The 17,561-nt window shown below is 38.6% G+C and overlaps 1 protein-coding gene across 31 annotated transcripts in view; it reads right to left on the reverse strand.

The window, feature by feature from the left end:
- LOC110177636 (chromatin remodeler ATRX homolog) overlaps window positions 1-17,561 on the reverse strand; it is a 597,323-nt gene that overhangs the window by 183,835 nt on the left and 395,927 nt on the right. For 26 of the 31 annotated variants that reach the window (XR_015273279.1, XR_015273296.1, XR_015273290.1 and 23 more), the window contains one exon: window positions 3,915-4,009. The exons of the other annotated variants lie outside the window; for them this stretch is intronic. Coding sequence is in view for 21 of the 26 variants with exons in the window: in XM_086840143.1 (XP_086696269.1) it covers window positions 3,915-4,009 (95 nt within the window). In the remaining 5 variants the exon portion in view is untranslated. The remainder of the gene's footprint in view (window positions 1-3,914; window positions 4,010-17,561) is intronic. 31 annotated transcript variants of the gene reach the window in all.

The following is a 17,561-nucleotide window of genomic DNA, read 5'->3' on the forward strand; positions in this document are numbered from 1 at the left end:
TATATATGTATGCATGTATATATGAATATATGTATGTATTTGTACATGTTTGTTTTTTGACTACTTATTGCAAATAATATAGTTAATAAATTACTTAAATTACGCCTGAGTTTTTTTAGATTATAAAACTCCACGGCCACACCAACAAGATCCGTCGGATTTTCCCCACGAAGTTGGTTCCGAGTTAGGCACTTAATTTCACTAATTGTGAAATTCCGTTCTTCATCTTCTATTAGATTAAGAATTTATATCTATATTAATACATTTAAGTAAACCAAAATAATAAACATACCTTCAAAAACGTTAAGCAACATGTCTCCGTTCAAACATTTTAAAAATTTCTCCATGGCTTCACTTTTTCTACACAACTTCACTCTTTGATCTGTTTACACGCACTGAAAACCCGAAGCTAACCCTTTACACGAACTGAAAATCCGAAGCCCCCCCCCCCAAAGAATACCGAAAATATCTATTTTTCTGTCATTCTTATGCATTCCCCTTTAAACTTAAATCTGTATCCTGTAGTTCTAAGGCGAATTCGACTTGGTTACACGAAAAATTGACCGTCAAAACTAGGGCGATTCGCCCGTATATTGAGAAAGACGCTAAACGAACAAAATCAGGAAAAATCGCCCTAGATTTTAGAAAAAAAATTAAATTAACCCTAAAAAATGGTGTATATGGTGGCTTGTCTTGATTTTATGGTGCCATTCCCTAAATTTATGAAAATCTTTTCCCAATTCTAGAAAATTTGTCTTAGTTTATGGGCGAATATTTTTTAGGGCGATTTTTCTTTAATCTAGAAAAATATTTTTATGAGTGAGTACTCGAAAAAGTAGAACTAGCTATTCTACAAAAGGTGATAATCATAGAAAAAAACAACAAAGCTCAAATTAAAGAAATTTTGACAAAATTCCATGATGATCCTATAGAAGGAGGTCACACTGGTATTGCGCGAACCCAGTTAAAAATCAAAAGATTTTATTATTGTCCTCAATTGACTAAGACATTATTAAAGTATGTAAGGACTTGTTTGGAATGCAAACAAACCAAAACAACAACAAATACTAAAACACCATTAAAATTCACACCAACGTCAGCAACATTATTTGATACCGTTTAAGTTGATACCATCGGTCCATTACCGAAATCGGAAGACGGAAATGAATATGCAGTTACAATCATTTGCGATCTAACTAAGTTTTTAGTCACTATTTTAACACCGAATAGTTGCAAAGGCTATATTTAAATCATTTATATTGAAGTACGGTCCAATGAAGACGTTCATTACGGATCAAGGCACAGAATACAAAAATTCGCTTATAAATGAATTATGCAAATATAAGCATATAGAAAATCTAACATCTAGCGCTCACCATCATCAAACTCTAAGAACAATAGAAGAAGCCACCGAACTTTCAATGAATATATGTATACGTTCACACATATCAGTTGACAAAAGTGATTGGGACATTTGGTTACCATATTTCACTTTTTACTTCAATACAACATCTTCAGTAGTTCATGACTATTGCCCATTTGAACTAGTATTTGGCAGATTACCCAGACATTTCATTTTAGTGAAATAAACAAGATAGACCCAATATACAACTTAGAAGACTATTCCAAAGAACTTAAATACAGACTAGAAATGTCATACAATAGAGCTAGAAGAATGTGAGAACAAGCAAAAGCAGATAGAAAATTAAGATACCATATGAATGAAAATAATTTACATTTAAAAATAGAAGATAAAGTATTGCTTAAAAACGAAACAGGTCATAAGCTAGATAATAGATACGAAGGTCGTTACGACGTATTAGATATAGGATTAAATGACAACATAACTATTAAAATATGAAATAAGAAACAACAAGTAGTACATAAAGATAGGCTCAAAAAACAAAAATAGAATTAACAAGAAAGGAAGCTAACTTCGGCACGCCGAAGTTTATATACCCTTGCAGATAGAACTTCTATGACTAGAAATCCATACAATATAAATTATATATATTTGTGTTAAAAAACCATGAAGTAATACCTGCCTTCATTTCATTCGCCTATACATATTATATTTGCAGTTTTACATTCACAGAATTGCATTTTTCCTCTACATCAAACGATCGTTTGTATGGCACCTATATGATATAGTCGTCCGATTTCCATGAAATTTGACATAAAATTTGAGACTAAAATAGAATGGCTATACCTCAAATTTGATGAAAATCTGTTGAAAACTAAAAAAGTTATAATTTTTAATTGTATTAATTTTTCGATCGTTCCTATGGGAGCTATATTATATAGTAGTCCGATTTTTACGATTTTACGCAAAATTGTAGAGTATAATAAAATGGCTATATATCAAATTTGATCAAATTCTGTTGAAAACTGAAAATGCTATAATTTTTTTTGTAAAAATTTTCCGATCATTCCTATGGCAGCTATATGAGATAGTCGTCCGATCCGGCCCGTTCCGACATACGATCCGATATACCGGTGAGAGTATATAAAAGACTAACTACAACGTTTCATTCAGATAGCTTCAAAACTGAGAGACTAGTTTGCGTAGAAACGGACAGACGGACAGACGGACAGAAGGACGGACGGACAGACGGACATGGCTAGATCGACTCGGCTGTTGATCCTGATCAAGAATATATATACTTTATGTGGTCGGAGGTGCCTCCTTCACTGCGTTGCAAACTTCTGACTGAAATTATAATACCCTGCAAGGGTATAAAAACAAGGCCAAACATCTAATATTAAAAATAAAAAAACCGTCTGATCAGCAATTAAAAAAAAAAATAATAATATTAATAATAGGGACATAAATATAATTGAATTTAATAATTAAAAAAAAAAAATAAATAAAAAATAAAAAAAATAATAATGTTCATTCCATTTATTCATTTGATTCATTATTATTAATAATATTAATATTATTATTAATATTAATCATTTATATTAAATAAAGATATAATTAATATTAATTAATATATTAATTAAGAATAAATGCATGTATACCAAATTACAAAAAAAAGAATGCAAAATGTTACAATTATGATATATTTGATAGAAAATAACTTTATTTAATTTCGTTATTTTTCTAAAGGAGGGAGGTGTAGTATGCGAATATATCGGCAACATTAAGTTGCATTAAATAAATAAAAAAGCTCCAGTGGACGTAAAATAAGATCACCCAGCAGCATTCCCACGCTGACCGCTTTCACTCAATTATGCTGCACTCTAAGCCTGCATTCACACGCTGACCGCATGCAATATACATATACATATATATGCCTATAAGACTCTCTCTCCCTTTAACATAATATATATAATATATGTATATATTCAGCTGCGCTTCTGCCGCTGCCAACGGCAGCGGAGTCGCATGCCATTATTATGTACTTAGGCTAAGTCTACCAAATTATTTTGAATAAAGAACATTCTGCAACTGACTGCTTATGAGCACAGACATGCTAATCATTTTAATAATAAATATAACAATACATGGTTACAGTGACTTATAACAATACATGGCGACAGTGACTTATAATCGTACATCGTACAGGGTAACAAAGTTCCAGTCATTAAGCACATTTTATTACCATAATAAAGAATGGGTGTCATGTACATTTTTCTAATCGTATGTTATATTTTGAGCGGTAAGAACCTATTATACAGGTATAAACTTTTTAACCATAAAAAGATAATAGCAGTAGCCCTAGAACGGAATCTTGAGGAGTAGAGCAGACACTGACAAGAAGAGAATACATTGTATTGAAGACTAACTTTCCATAACAATTCAACAACTATTCGTTCTATCCATATTCAAGCCTGATTTCTAATCCACCAAAAAAGTAACTTCATCTTAATAGCATATGTATCGTTACACAAAAATACAATAGACTTACGGGCAAGGTAGACCATTTCAGCATTAGACTCCGAAACTTTTTTGAAGAAGTATTCAACAACATTAAGCACAGCTACAAACGCTGAGAATATTAAACTGAAAATATACAGAAATAACAAAAATATATATAAATTTAAAATGTATTGTAAAATAAATATAGTTGTAAGAGGCATGGCCGTCAGCCGACAGCATGCACAGGGGGATCAACGGATAACTGAGTCATCTGCCGGTCTTCGGTCGAGTTCCGACCGGGATGCTGACCAATTCTAGTAGGGCGAATCGGTCCAGACGGACTTTGCTACATGGAAAGAACTTTCTTTTCATGTAGAATCGCTCAAGGGGTACTTACTGTTTAGTATTTGTTTTAAATTTTTTTTTAAATTCTATTTGAAATAAACGAAATAATTAAATATTGTAATTATTTTATAATTGAGTAAAAGACATTTTTGCATTTGCATACCTAGTGAATTTTAGTATCTATATATTGTTGTTTCTGTTAAAAATTGATACAAATTAAATAATTTAAATAAATTAATCATTTTTATTTTGTTTTGGAGACATAAAATACAAACATTATATAATTGTAAAGCTTACATAATTATGGAACATTCCCCAAATTTCCCGATTTATCGAATTTATTATTATTTGTTCTGAAGATGTAGGCAAAGGAAAACTCGTTTTTAATTTCCGTTTTCGGGAATTCTAAATAGTTTAAAAAACAAACCATAATAATTGTATAGAAATAATTACTGTTTTAACAGCGTGCACAGTTAAAAAAAATATCCAAAAAGAGTAATACACTTTGAGCGAAAAGCAAAGAATTCTATCTTGAACGGGAATCATGCCGTAGGCTTTCCCCGTTTCACATACTTTTCTATCCTGAAGCAAAGTCCGACTGACTGGGCTGACTGACTTCCAAGTTTGCAGCTGATAGGTTAATCCACTTGTGTATGAACTGAGCCTTCGCAGGAGTGGGCAACCAGTCGAGCAAAACGGGCTTTCATAATCATGGTGGAATTGTATATTACTCCATTGCGAACGGTTGTTTATTTTTGTTTTCGCTCCGATATATGTGTTTATTTTTGATAACCCACTGGGTTTTCTTTCAATTCTTCATTAAACATTACTAATTACATACACCGTACAGGCTCCAGGTACCTTCACACTGAGGCACAGCATGACCTTATAGATGGCTTACTTGATTAGTCTTTATCTCAAGTTAACCATGTGCATAACTCATTAAACCGCTTACTTGATCTTTGCCTTGTCTCTGATCCAGTAGGCGAAAACTTTAGTTGAGTTTCTCCATTGAGCCTGAAGATTCTTTCCATCCTGCTTTCGAAGTGACTATCGATACGTGGAATAATTTAGGAATTAAACCTAATGGAAAGGCTGACAAAGTCCGCTGTTTTCGAAAAGCTAACTACCAAAAGCTAAGTACTTTGATATCCGAATTTAATTGGTCGGATCTGTACACGTGCTCTGACATGGCAACCGCCGTAGACATTTTTTACAGTGCCATGAACTCTTTCTTTTCATTAAGTGTTCCGGTAATAAACCGCCTTGGTTCAACAAAGAGCTAACACGCCCAAAAAATGTAAGATCTGGACTTTCTAATAAATATAAACTCACCGGTTCCCACACTATTCTCTCTAGTTATCTTGGTCGAATTTTACCGTGCTTGACGCTCAGTGTTATAAAATTATTTGCGCTTTGAAGGGTTCAGTATGTACAGAACCCAAAACAGTTTTATAACTTTGAAAACACTTAGTGTAAACCCAATTTATATCCTTCCTCGCTAACGTTTAATAATACTCCGCAAACTCTGACCAAGCCATCGCCGATCGTTTTGCGGAGTTTTTTAAAACAACATTTCTCCTTCTTCCACTTCAAGTCAGATATATTCTTTTACTACGTCCAGTTCGAACTTAACCTTCAGTCCCATCTTAAACGAAAACTCTTTTATTTTAGATCTGAAACGTGTTAAGCCAATATATTCCCAATGGAATACCATGCTGCGTGCTAGGGTTTTGTGCTGAGGCTCTGTATCACCCCTTTCTAAAGTTGTTTACCTTATATTTATAATTGCAGAATTTCCCCTTATTTGGAAGAAATCTTTTGTTATTCCTTTCCACAAGAAAGATAGCCAATCGGATGGCAAAAACTATAGGGGTATTTTTAAGTTATCTAATCGAGAATGTAATCACTTCCCACTTGCAACACTGATCCGTCATTTCTCCATGTCAGCATGGTTTTATGAGACGAAATTCAACCACAATTAATCTTTTGGAACCAGTTTGTTATAAGAAGCTTTCAACGTAACCTTCAGAACGTTGTGATTAACACGGACTTTGGTAAATCTTTCGACTCGGCTAATCACATTCCGTTTTTTTTCTGCCCGCTTGAGTGTCGTTTGCTTTTGGGTGCAGCTAAGTGGTTTAAAGCTCCCGCTCACGTTCATTTGTTCTAATGTTAACCGCTAATGTTTTTTTGGATTTGGATCGTGCATAGTGGTTCAAGGACTTCTGATAATGTCTTCAGGTAATGTCTGTGCAATTAAAAATTGCCGTAACGGTGTTTTTGCTGATCAGCCAAGTCTCCATTGCTGGCTTTGCGACGCGGTAGTGCATGCAAAACGAAAATGAGGTTTCAGGCAGCATAACTGATGCCATTTCCAGCAAAAAAGGATTGCATTATTGCTGTGAGGCTTGTCGCTCGGTTGACAGGGAAATGTCCTTCATGCGCCAGACCAAGAGCGGATTAACTGATGTTATGGTCAACTTGCGCAAAGCGAATGACCTGCTCTCCGCGCTAGGTACTCAGTTTAACAGTATGAAGCTGTTAAACGAGTCGCCAAAACGCATAAAATAACTACTGGTCGGCAGCAACTGTGTAAGTCACAGCAACTCATTACCTACCACACCCCCGCGCCACAGCGCCACAGTTCTGGAGATCTGGAGCGAAAAAGGATTCGGAAACCGAATCGAGCGTGGGGATAACGGTAACAGCTTAACCAGTAATTTCCGTTTTGTCCGCTGCGGGGTCAGAATCTTTTACTCCACGTAATTCCATCAAAATAATGACCCAGGGTACATTAACGCCTGGACTTCCGGTCGATGTTAGTAACAATACGTTACGTAAGACCTTAACAGCAGTTCCACCGTCGAAAACTATATTTGTTTCGTGGCTTGCCCCTGATCTCCCATCGGAAGATGTTCTAGCCTATATACGAGGCAAACCCCAAGCTGATAATGTTTAGGTGGAAAAATTTAAATTTTCATATGTCAGAGACATTTCATCTTTTAAGATAAGTGTCTTCTTCAAACTTTTTGACACGAATAGGTCATTTATACGCCGTATTTATTTTCTTGTTTTATTCTCGTCGGAGCTGCATCTGCCGATCGGACGCTTGGCTTCAAATATATATTAGCTTACAATGTAGTTTTGCTTGATAGATAAGGCGACAGAAGAAGAAGGGAGAGAGAGAGCAATAGACAACAAAGAGAATGCCTAAGAGCGCAGCAGGCGCAGCGATACACCTATGCGCACATAATTAGGAGCGAACGGTCTGCTCCGAACAGAGTACGTGAGTAACAAAAAAAAAAACGGCCTGTGCAAGTACAACTACACAAGCCGGCACAAGCAACAGTATCCACTGTTGTACCTTCTGTCCCAAAAACTAACCTCTTCCTTTCTTTTTTTCTATCAGAATACTAGCGGCTTACGCAGCAAGCTCTCAAAGCTGTATTCTGATAGCTAATCTTTTGCATCCCAGGTAATTGTGTTTACTTAAACTTGTTTGAAGCCAGAGATACTCTGCTGCTAAATGATATAGTCGTCCAATTTTCATAAAATTTTACACAAAATTGTAGAATAATATGAAACTATATCTTAAATTTGATTAAGTTCTGTTGAAAACTAAAAATGTTATCGCCACCGCGATTGTCAGTCTTCCGACAACAGCCACCGCCATTCTCATTCTTCTCAAATTTCTCGATCGTTCCTATGGGAGCTACATGACATATTTTTCCGATTTTCATAAAATTTTACACAAAATTGTAGAATAATATGAAACGGCTAAATCTCAAATTTGATGAAAATCTGTTGGAAACTGAAAATGTTATAATTTTTTTTGTACAAATTTTCCGATCATTCCTATGGCAGCTATATGATATAGTCGTCCGATTCGGCCCGTTCCGACATATAAACGAGTGAATGTATATAGAAGACTAACTGCAAAGTTTCATTCAGATAGCTTCAAAACTGAGAGACTAGTTTGCGAAGAAACGGACAGACGGACAGAAAGAGAGACGGACATGGCTAGATCTACTCGGCTGTTGGTCCTGATCAAGAATATATATACTTTATATAGTCGGAGGTGCCTTCTTCACTGCGTTGCAAACTTCTGACTGAAATTATAATACCCTGCAAGGGTATAAAAACAACATAACACACAAAAATATTAAAACAAATAACATACATATTTCAAGAGCTTGTCTTGAAAAAAAGGAAGTTATGTCTGTATTGATAATATATTTCAGATTTTTATAAAATGTATTAAAATTCTAAAATAAAAAAATGTATTATATTGAAAAAGAAAGAAAGCTAACTTCGGCACGCCGAAGTTTATATTCCCTTGCAGATAGAGCTTCGATGACTAGGAATCAATACAATATAAATATTTATGTTAAAAAACAATGAAGTAATACCTGCTTTCATTTCATTCACCTATACATATTATATTTACAGTTTTGCATTCACAGAATTTCATTTTTCCTTCACATCTAACGATCGTTTGTATGGCACCCATCTGATATAGTCGTCCGATTTTCATAAAATTTGACACAAAATTTATGACTGATATAAACTGGCTATATCTGAAATTTAATGAAAATCTGCTAAAAACAGGAAAAGTTATAATTTTTAATAGTATTAATTTCTCGATCGTTCCTATGGGATCTATATGATATAGTAGTCCGATTTTCACAAAATTGTAGAATAATATGAAACCCCAATATCTCAAATTTTATAAAAATCTGTTAAAAACTGTAAAAGTTATACTAACCCAAGAGGCAAGAGGCAAGAGGCTTACGTAGTAGGCTTCCTAACTTGTATTCTGATAGCCTTTCTTTTGCTTCTCAGATTACTGTAATCACAGAGCCTCTCTAAAGCCAGGGATTCTGAGCTCCGATGTTTTTCCAGCTGTGTTCACAGTATATCGGCTAGATCGCCATATCAGGCGCGGGGGTGGAGTTCTTATAGCAGTGGACTCCTCACTCACGTCAAAATTATTAACCTTCGAGGAATGCAACGATGTTGAATTCCTTTGTGTGAAGCTATCTATCAAAGGTAGCTCCATTTTTATTACATACCTACATACCTCATTGTCGGAACTTCCTAGTTATTGGAACCACCTTTCCGCTATTCAGATGATTTCCAGTAGACTTTTGGATAGAAGTAGTTTTACGTAATATTAATATCGCTGGGGCTATTTGGTGCTCAAATAATTCCAACAATAATCTCCCAACTTTTACACAACATGACTTTATCGCTGGCTTGTTTGACATTTTGCTGTTTTAAATCAACCATGTACGAAATTCCTTTCAGGGCTTGATTGATCTTTGTTTCGTCTCTGATCTGGCGAGAGTCAGTTTAGCCAGGGTGGCGCCCCTGTCGCAACACGAAGATCACTTTCGATCTGACTCTTGATATTGGGTCTGAAGCTGTGTGCTCAGGTATTATGCCGATGCCCTGTGCTATCCCCTTCTGAAATTGTTTACCTTGTCCTTAGAAACCCACCCACTTTTCCATTATTTGGAAGGAATCGTTTATTATTACACAAAAAAGGTAGCAAATTGGATGCCAGCAACTATAGAGGAATCTTCAAGTTGTCGGCTATCAGATCAGTTAATTCTCCATGTCAACAAGGTTTTATTAAGCGAAGATCAACAACAACAAATCTTTTGGAGCTCTCTTCCTATATTATAATGGGCTTTCATAATAATTGCCAGACAAATGTAATCTATACTGATTTCAGTAAAGCATTTGACTCTCTTAACCATTCTCTCCTTGTTAGGAAACTCGATTTAATGGGTTTTCCAAGTGATCTTCTTAATTGGATCTCAAGCTATTTGAATGGCAGGACGCAAAAGGTCCTCTTTAAGAATAATTTATCCAATGTTCTAAGGGTCACATCTGGCGTCCCGCAAGGAAGTTATTTGGGACCCTTATTGTTTACATTATTTATAAATGACCAGCCCAAAGTCTTGACTAACTCTAGAGTGCTTATGTACGCGGATGACGTCAAGCTTTGCGTGCAATACAATGACGTTGCCTGCCAGTTGGACTTAAAAACAAATCTTAATAATTTTTGGTTCCGTGTAAACTTACTAAACTTAAATGGCTCGAAATGCAAGCTAATGACATTCTCTCGTGTCGTTCCTAAGCTTGCTAGCAACACGCTGAACTGCTGCTCTTTGGAAAGAATTAATTCTGTTGATGATTTGGGCGTCCGCTTGGACCCAATACTTGACATTATTGATCATATTTCGTCTATCCTTATATACTTCTTTAGTTCGTCCTATCTCACTCAGTACGGCGTCCATAGCAAACGCATCGAGTCGGAGAATAACATTCGGCAAGCAATCGCAAAGATACCCGTCGATATGCTTGAGAGAGTTTAGCTGAGCTTCGAAAATCGGGTATCTCAGATTTAATCTTAAAAACTGTGTAATAAAAACTTCAGAAGGTGTGTTACAAGAATAAAAAAAATTTGGAATGGTATGTCAACTACTTTTTTGATAACCTTCTAATATCAGCAAGTTTTCATGCCGCACCCTGTATATTTATGTTTGGCATTCACAAATTTGCTTCTAATCTACTTCTAATAATGATCCTTTGTACATGATATATGTACATATGTTAAACGTCCGATTTTGAAATTAAAATTAAATTTGACACATAATTTAAGACTAATATAAAATGGCTATATCTAAAATTTGATTAAATTCTGTTAAAAACTGAGAATGTTATAATTTTTTTGAAAACATTTTCCGATCATTCCTATGGCAACTATATGATATAGTCATCCGATCCGGCAGACTAACTACAAATGGCACAGCCATACACACGGCAGAGTCCACAGCTGGCATTGCCACACACACACGGCAGAGCCCACAGCTGGCACAGCCACACACACGGCAGAGCCGACAGTGGCATAGCCACACACACGGCAGAGCAGCGCGCATAGCCATACACGCGACAGAGCCCATAGCGGCATAGCCATACACACGGTAGAGCCCATAGCCGGCATAGTCACACACACGGCAGAGCCGACAGTGGCATAGCCACACACACACGGCAGAGCAGCGCCCATAGTCATAGTCACACGGCATAGCAGTGCAAGCAGAGCCGTGACAGCGCCAACCCTGGGTAGCAGCAGCCAGCAGAGCCACTATAACAACATGGGCAGAAGCAGCCGGTCGCCGACGAGAGACGCCTCGAAGAGAAGGGGCGACAGCAGTACGTGTAGACACCCGAGCGAGCCTCGGCTGCGTAAAAAGCCACGAGCGTTACGCCACCACGCGAGATCTTTGAAAGAAACTGAAGCCCGACGCCGGCACGATACGCTTCGTGTCAGCCAAGGGCGAGAACGTCGGAGCTGCGAAGGAATCCGCGGCAGAGGAAAGCGGCCGAGGGCTTCTCTGCCAGCCGACAAGGAGTCGGTTTTCGGGCGACCAGGAGGACGGACGTGCCTCGGGGAGTCATTGTTCGGTGGGAAACGAGTACGGACGTGCCTCGAGGATCGGTCTTCGGTCACTCTCTCGCTTTCGCTGTGCCGCTGCACTTTTTGTCTACTCTGATCTCCCACACTCTCCCGCTCTCTCGCTCTTGGTGTGACTCTTCACTTCTTATCTTCATAGCTCTGTTGATTTTTTTTTTTCATTTTTTTTAAGAACAAGAAAAGTGGTAAGTCCTTATAATGTCCGTAAATATTGTCTGTTTCGTCAAAACCTGCAAAAGGGCAATTGCTGCAGGTGACCTTATAATCGGCTGCTGGCTGTGCGACAACTTCATGCACGCCAAGTGTATTGGAGTTGCAGCTCGGACGGTGGACGATGTAAAAAAAAAAAATCGGCCTGCGTTACTTTTGTGAGGCCTGTCGCGATGTAAATGATGTCTTTCATGCGGCAAACCAAAAGCGGTTTTAAGGGCATTTTAACGAGTTTTTTTAAGACTCTTGATATGTTCTTGGCGCTGGACACCCAATTTAACAGCCTTACGCTATTAAATGAATCTCCTAGGCACAAAAAAACTGCTATTGGTGGGCAGCATGTAGACGGACTACAACTACCTGCAACGGGCTCTCAGCAGCAGCCTCCCTTGGCACAGCCCTCGACCTCAGCATTAATTCCAAGAGTGCTGAGATCGAGCGCTAGAAAACATTCGGTACCCAAATGTGCAACGGGAGTGCCCGTACCGCCGTTGATTCCTGTTTTGTCCCCTGGGGGGTCGCAAATATTGACCCCTCAAAGTCCCGTGATTAATGATATATCTGCCCAGGGTGTTAGGCCCGGAATACCGGCCGACAATGGCACGGCAGATAACCAACCTGCCTTGCCAAAAGCCCTTATAGCGGTTCAACCGACGAGACATATTTTTGTCTCGCGGCTCTTCCCTGACCAAACATCGGAAGATTTTCTCGTCTTTATACAAGGCAAAACCAGAGCCGAAAAAATTAAGATAAAGCTGGAAAAGTTTAAATTTTCTTACGCTAGGGACATTTCATCTTTCAAAATAAATGTCCCTAACGAGCTCTTTAACACTATTTGCTTGCCCAACTTTTGGCCAAGTACATCGTTGTTAAGGAGTTCGAGGCGAAGAAAAAGAAAAAGCGGCCTGTAGGAATAATTCTTTCCAGGTCTGATCATACCACTGCCTCTTCTACGTCTTCCAATCCCGACCCAAAAAACTAACCTACTCCATAGGTATTTCCTATCAGAATACAAGTTTGGAAGCTTACTACGTAAGCCTCTTGTATTCTGATAGGAAATACCTATGGAGTAGGCTATCAGAATACAAGTTTGGAAGCTTACTACGTAAGCCTCTTGTATTCTGATAGCCTTTCGTTTGCATCTCAGGTTATTGTGTTCACAGAAATCTGGTTAAAGCCGAAGATTCTGAGCTTCGAAGTTTTTCCAGCTGTGTTCACAGTATATCGGCTAGATCGCCCTATCAGACGCGGGGGTGGAGTTCTTATAGCGGTGGACTCCTCACTCACGTCAGAATTATTAACCTTCGAGGAATGCAACGATGTTGAATTCCTCTGTGTGGAGCTATCTATTAAAGGTAGCTCCATTTTTATTACCTGTTCCTACATACCTCATTGTCGGAACTTCCTATTTATTGGAATCACCTTTCCGCTAATCAGATGGTTTCCAGTAGACTTTTGGATAGAGACCAGTTGGTAGTCCTAGGAGATTTTATAATCCCTGGTGCTATTTGGTGCTCAAATAATTCCACCAATACTCTCCATACACCTACACAACATGACATTATCGCTGGCTCGTTCGACATTTCGCTGTCTCAAGTCATCCTTACAGCGCTTGCTCGATCTTTGCTTCGTCTCTGATCCTGCGAGAGTCAGTTTAGCAAGGGTGGCGCCTCTGACGCAGCCCGAAGATCCTTATCATCCAACTTTCGATGTGACCCTTGATATCGGGTGTGACGTACAGAATATTTCTGACCGTCCAGCCGATAAAGTCCTATGTTTTCGCAAGACGGACTTTGAACGGCTGAATAATTTAGTAAACGATTTCAATTTTTCCGATCTATACATGTGCACTGACATGGCAGTTGCCGTGGATATTATTTACAGTGCCATGAATTCATTTTTTACTGAATGTGTTCCGTTATATTATCCGCCAAGCTCGAATAAACCGTCGTGGTTTACTAAAGAGTTGAGCCGACTTAAAAATAAAAAATCTAGACAGTATGCTAAATTTAAATTCACCGGTTCTCAATCTGCCCTTTCATCTTATTTATCAGCTCGGTCAAACTTTACCGTGCTGAACGCGCAGTGTTATAAAAACTATTTAACTCGTTGTAGGGCCCAGTTCTCACAGGACTCAAAACAGTTTTATAATTTCGTTAACACTAAACGTTAACCTCCCTAAACACGAAGGAGGACGTGGATTCAGCCATTAACATCCTTCTTACAAGGATTGGGGAGGCTGATGCAGTTGCGGCCCCTCCGGTGTCTCCTGGCTCTCTTACGGCAAGGCGTCATTGTGTGCTCTCTTCTGAAGTTGAGGGATTGCTGTTGCTGAAGAAGAGGCTTAGGCGAGAGTACATCCGCACATCCGACATGAGAATCAACAGATTGTTCAGGAGGATTTCCAACAGAGTACGTAAAAAATTGTCGTTACTCAAGGCTGAAGCTACGGATCGCATGCTGGAAACCGTGACAGCTGATGCGAGCTCCAACTATTCCCTTTGGAAGCTGACTGGATCCTATAAAAGGCAAGCTACTCCCAAGTTTCCAATCAAAACAGAGGATGGTACATGGGCAACATCAACACAAGACAGAGTTGAAGCTTTGCTCAAAGTCTAGAAGATAGATTTACTCCCTTCGGAACAGCCTCTGTCCGGAGACAACAGATTGTGGCTGACAAGCTTGCGATTACACACCAAATGGAGCTTCCGGTGCCACCTATAACTGTGCAGGAGGTTAAGGAGGACATAAAAAAGTTAAATGTCAAGAAAGCCCCTGGAGATGACCAAATTGATAATCGTATTGCACGAACGCTACCTCTTAGAGCACTGCTATACCTTATACTCATCTTCAATGCTTCCCTGAGGTTGAGATACTTCCCAAAGGCTTGGAAGAGTGCTCGGATTGTAATGATCCTTAAACCTGGGAAACCACCCGAGGACCTAAACAGTTATCGGCCTATTAGCCTCCTTTCCACATTTGGTAAGCTGCTGGAAAGATGCATCCTTAGAAGATTACGTCAGTCTCAGTTGGCAATGAACGCTTTTCCCAAATTTCAGTTTGGGTTCAGACTTAGGCATGGCACCCCTGAACAGCTGCACCGTGTTGTTGAGTATATACTCGAGGGGTTTCACTCTAAACAATACGTGGTGGCTGCCTACCTGGACATACAGCAGGCTTTTGATAGGGTGTGGCATCCAGGGCTACTCTATAAACTCAAGCCATTACTAAACCCACAACTGTTCGAAATGGTTAGGAGCTTCCTCTCTGAAAGGACATTCAAAGTGGTTCAGGACGGTACCCTATCCTCTCTAAGGCCGATAAAGGCTGGAGTTCCCCAAGGAAGCGTGCTGGGACCGACGCTGTACAGCTTGTTCACTCATGACATGCCGAAGTCCACGGGACATGATCATAATTCTATGCTGGCCACATTTGCTGACGATACTGCTGTCCTCTCCAGATCCAACTGTATCTATGACGCCACTGATATGCTTCAGCTATACCTCAAAAGGTTTGAGAATTGGGCCTGTCGCTGGAACATTTCAATTAATCCGGCAAAGTGTGCTGTAGTGACGCACTCCCTCAGAAAGGAGTCGTGCCCTGGACTGTTCCTGCATGGAGAGCTTCTTGAGCAGGTCAGAGATTATAAATACCTGGGGGTCACCCTGGACACTAGATTAACCTTCGCCAAGCATACAAGGTTAGTTAGGCGTTCATTGGAGGATAAAGCCAGAAGGCTGTACTGGCTCCTAAAGGCAAATAATCACCTGAGTCTGGCGAATAAGGTCCAGATATACAAGTCCATACTTGCCCCTACTTGGAGATATGGGATTCAAGTTTATGGCATAGCGGCCAAATCTAATCTGAGTTACATCCGGGTCTTCCAAAGCAAGTTCCTGCGGAGAATTACTGGTGCTGAGTGGTTTATTCGGAACACTGACCTAGCGAGGGACCTTAAAGTTCCCTTGTTAGGGGATATTATCAATGAACAAGCCGAACATTACAAAAATAAGCTCATGTCTCACCCAAACATTCTAGCCAGGAGACTTGCGTCTCGGCGGGCAAGGCGCAGACTTAAAAGGATTCATCCCTCGGACCTACCAAGAAGGAAAATTTATTAAACACTAACTAAACTCCCTGCCACTTGTTACTTCTTCACTTCTTACACTTTTGTAATAATCCAATGAACTCCTCCGCTCACTATTGTATAAGTTGCTACACTACAGTAATTTACAATAATAAAAAAAAAAAAAATAATAAAAAAAAAAAAAAAAAAAAAAAAAAAACTAAACGTTAGTCTAAAACAAATCCTTTCTCGCTTTCATTTAATAATACTACCGCAAATAATGATCAGGCAATAGCCGATATATTTTCGCAGTTTTTTCAAACAACTTATTCAAACTCTTCGAATTTACCCCAGACTTATTCCTAAGACATACCTAAATCTAACTTAATTTTCTGTCCTAGCCTAACCAAAAGCTCTCTCCTTTTAGATCTTCATCGTGTCAAGCCAGTTTATCGCCAGGTCCCAACATTATTCCTGGCTGTGCGCTCAGGTATTGTGCCGACGCCATGTGCTATCCCCTCCTGAAATTGTTTACCTTATCCTTAGAATCCTCCCATTTTCCCCTTATTTGGTAAGAACTTAGTAACATAGGGTCATTGAATTCCTCCAACAGAATTAATTCTTTCCAAAGAGCAGCAGTTCAACGTGTAAGTAGCAAGCTTAGGAACGACACGAGAGAATGTCATTAGCTTGCATTTCTAGCCATTTAAGTTTAGTAAGTTTACACGGCACCAAGTTTGAAAATTATTAAGATCTGTTTTTAAGTCCGACTGGCAGGCAATGTCATTGTTTTGCACTGGTCTTGTATTGGGCTGGTCATTTATAAATAATGTAAACAATAAGGGTCCCAAATAACTTCCTTGCGGGACGCCAGATGTGACCCTTAGAACATTGGATTAATTATTCTTAAAAAGAACCTTTTTCGTCTTGCTGTTTAGATAACCTGAGATCTAATTAAGAAGATCACTTGGAAAACCCATTAAATCGAGTTTTCTTACGAGGAGAGTATGGTTAACAGAGTCAAATGCTTTACTGAAATCAGTATAGATTACATCTGTCGGAAAATTATTATGGAAGCCCATTATAATATAGGAAGAGGGGTCCAAAAGATTTGTTGTTGTTGATCTTATTATTATGATATGTTTATTATGGACATTTCAAAGACTGACCACTGTATTTGTATTGGTAAAAAAAGAGGAAAAAAAAACAACAGAGCTATGAAGATAAGAAGTGAAGAGTCACAGCGAGAGCGAGAGAGTGGGAGAGCATGGGAGATATATGGCAATATATAGCTGTTGCAACGGCGCAAACAAAAGCTAAACGAGGAAGGCACAAAAAGGAATGCAAAATATACAAAAGCTAGCACTAGCAGCACAACTAAATTGGTAAATAAAACCAATTATAAACACAAATTAGAGTAGTTGCATGCACACGCGAAGTGAACGGGAAGTTTTTAACACAAAATAGAAGATTTAAGTTAACCCTGGTGGTTATTTTCAAACTTCAACACAAAAACGAGAGAGCAAGAAAAAAAAACCTCCGTTCACTTGGAAAGATGACAGATGAGAGTGATATAATATATACTTTAT

The sequence above is a fragment of the Drosophila serrata genome, unplaced genomic scaffold (genome assembly GCF_035046125.1).
Source record: "Drosophila serrata isolate PLE 108 unplaced genomic scaffold, ASM3504612v1 contig_88, whole genome shotgun sequence".
NCBI lineage: Eukaryota > Metazoa > Arthropoda > Insecta > Diptera > Drosophilidae > Drosophila > Drosophila serrata.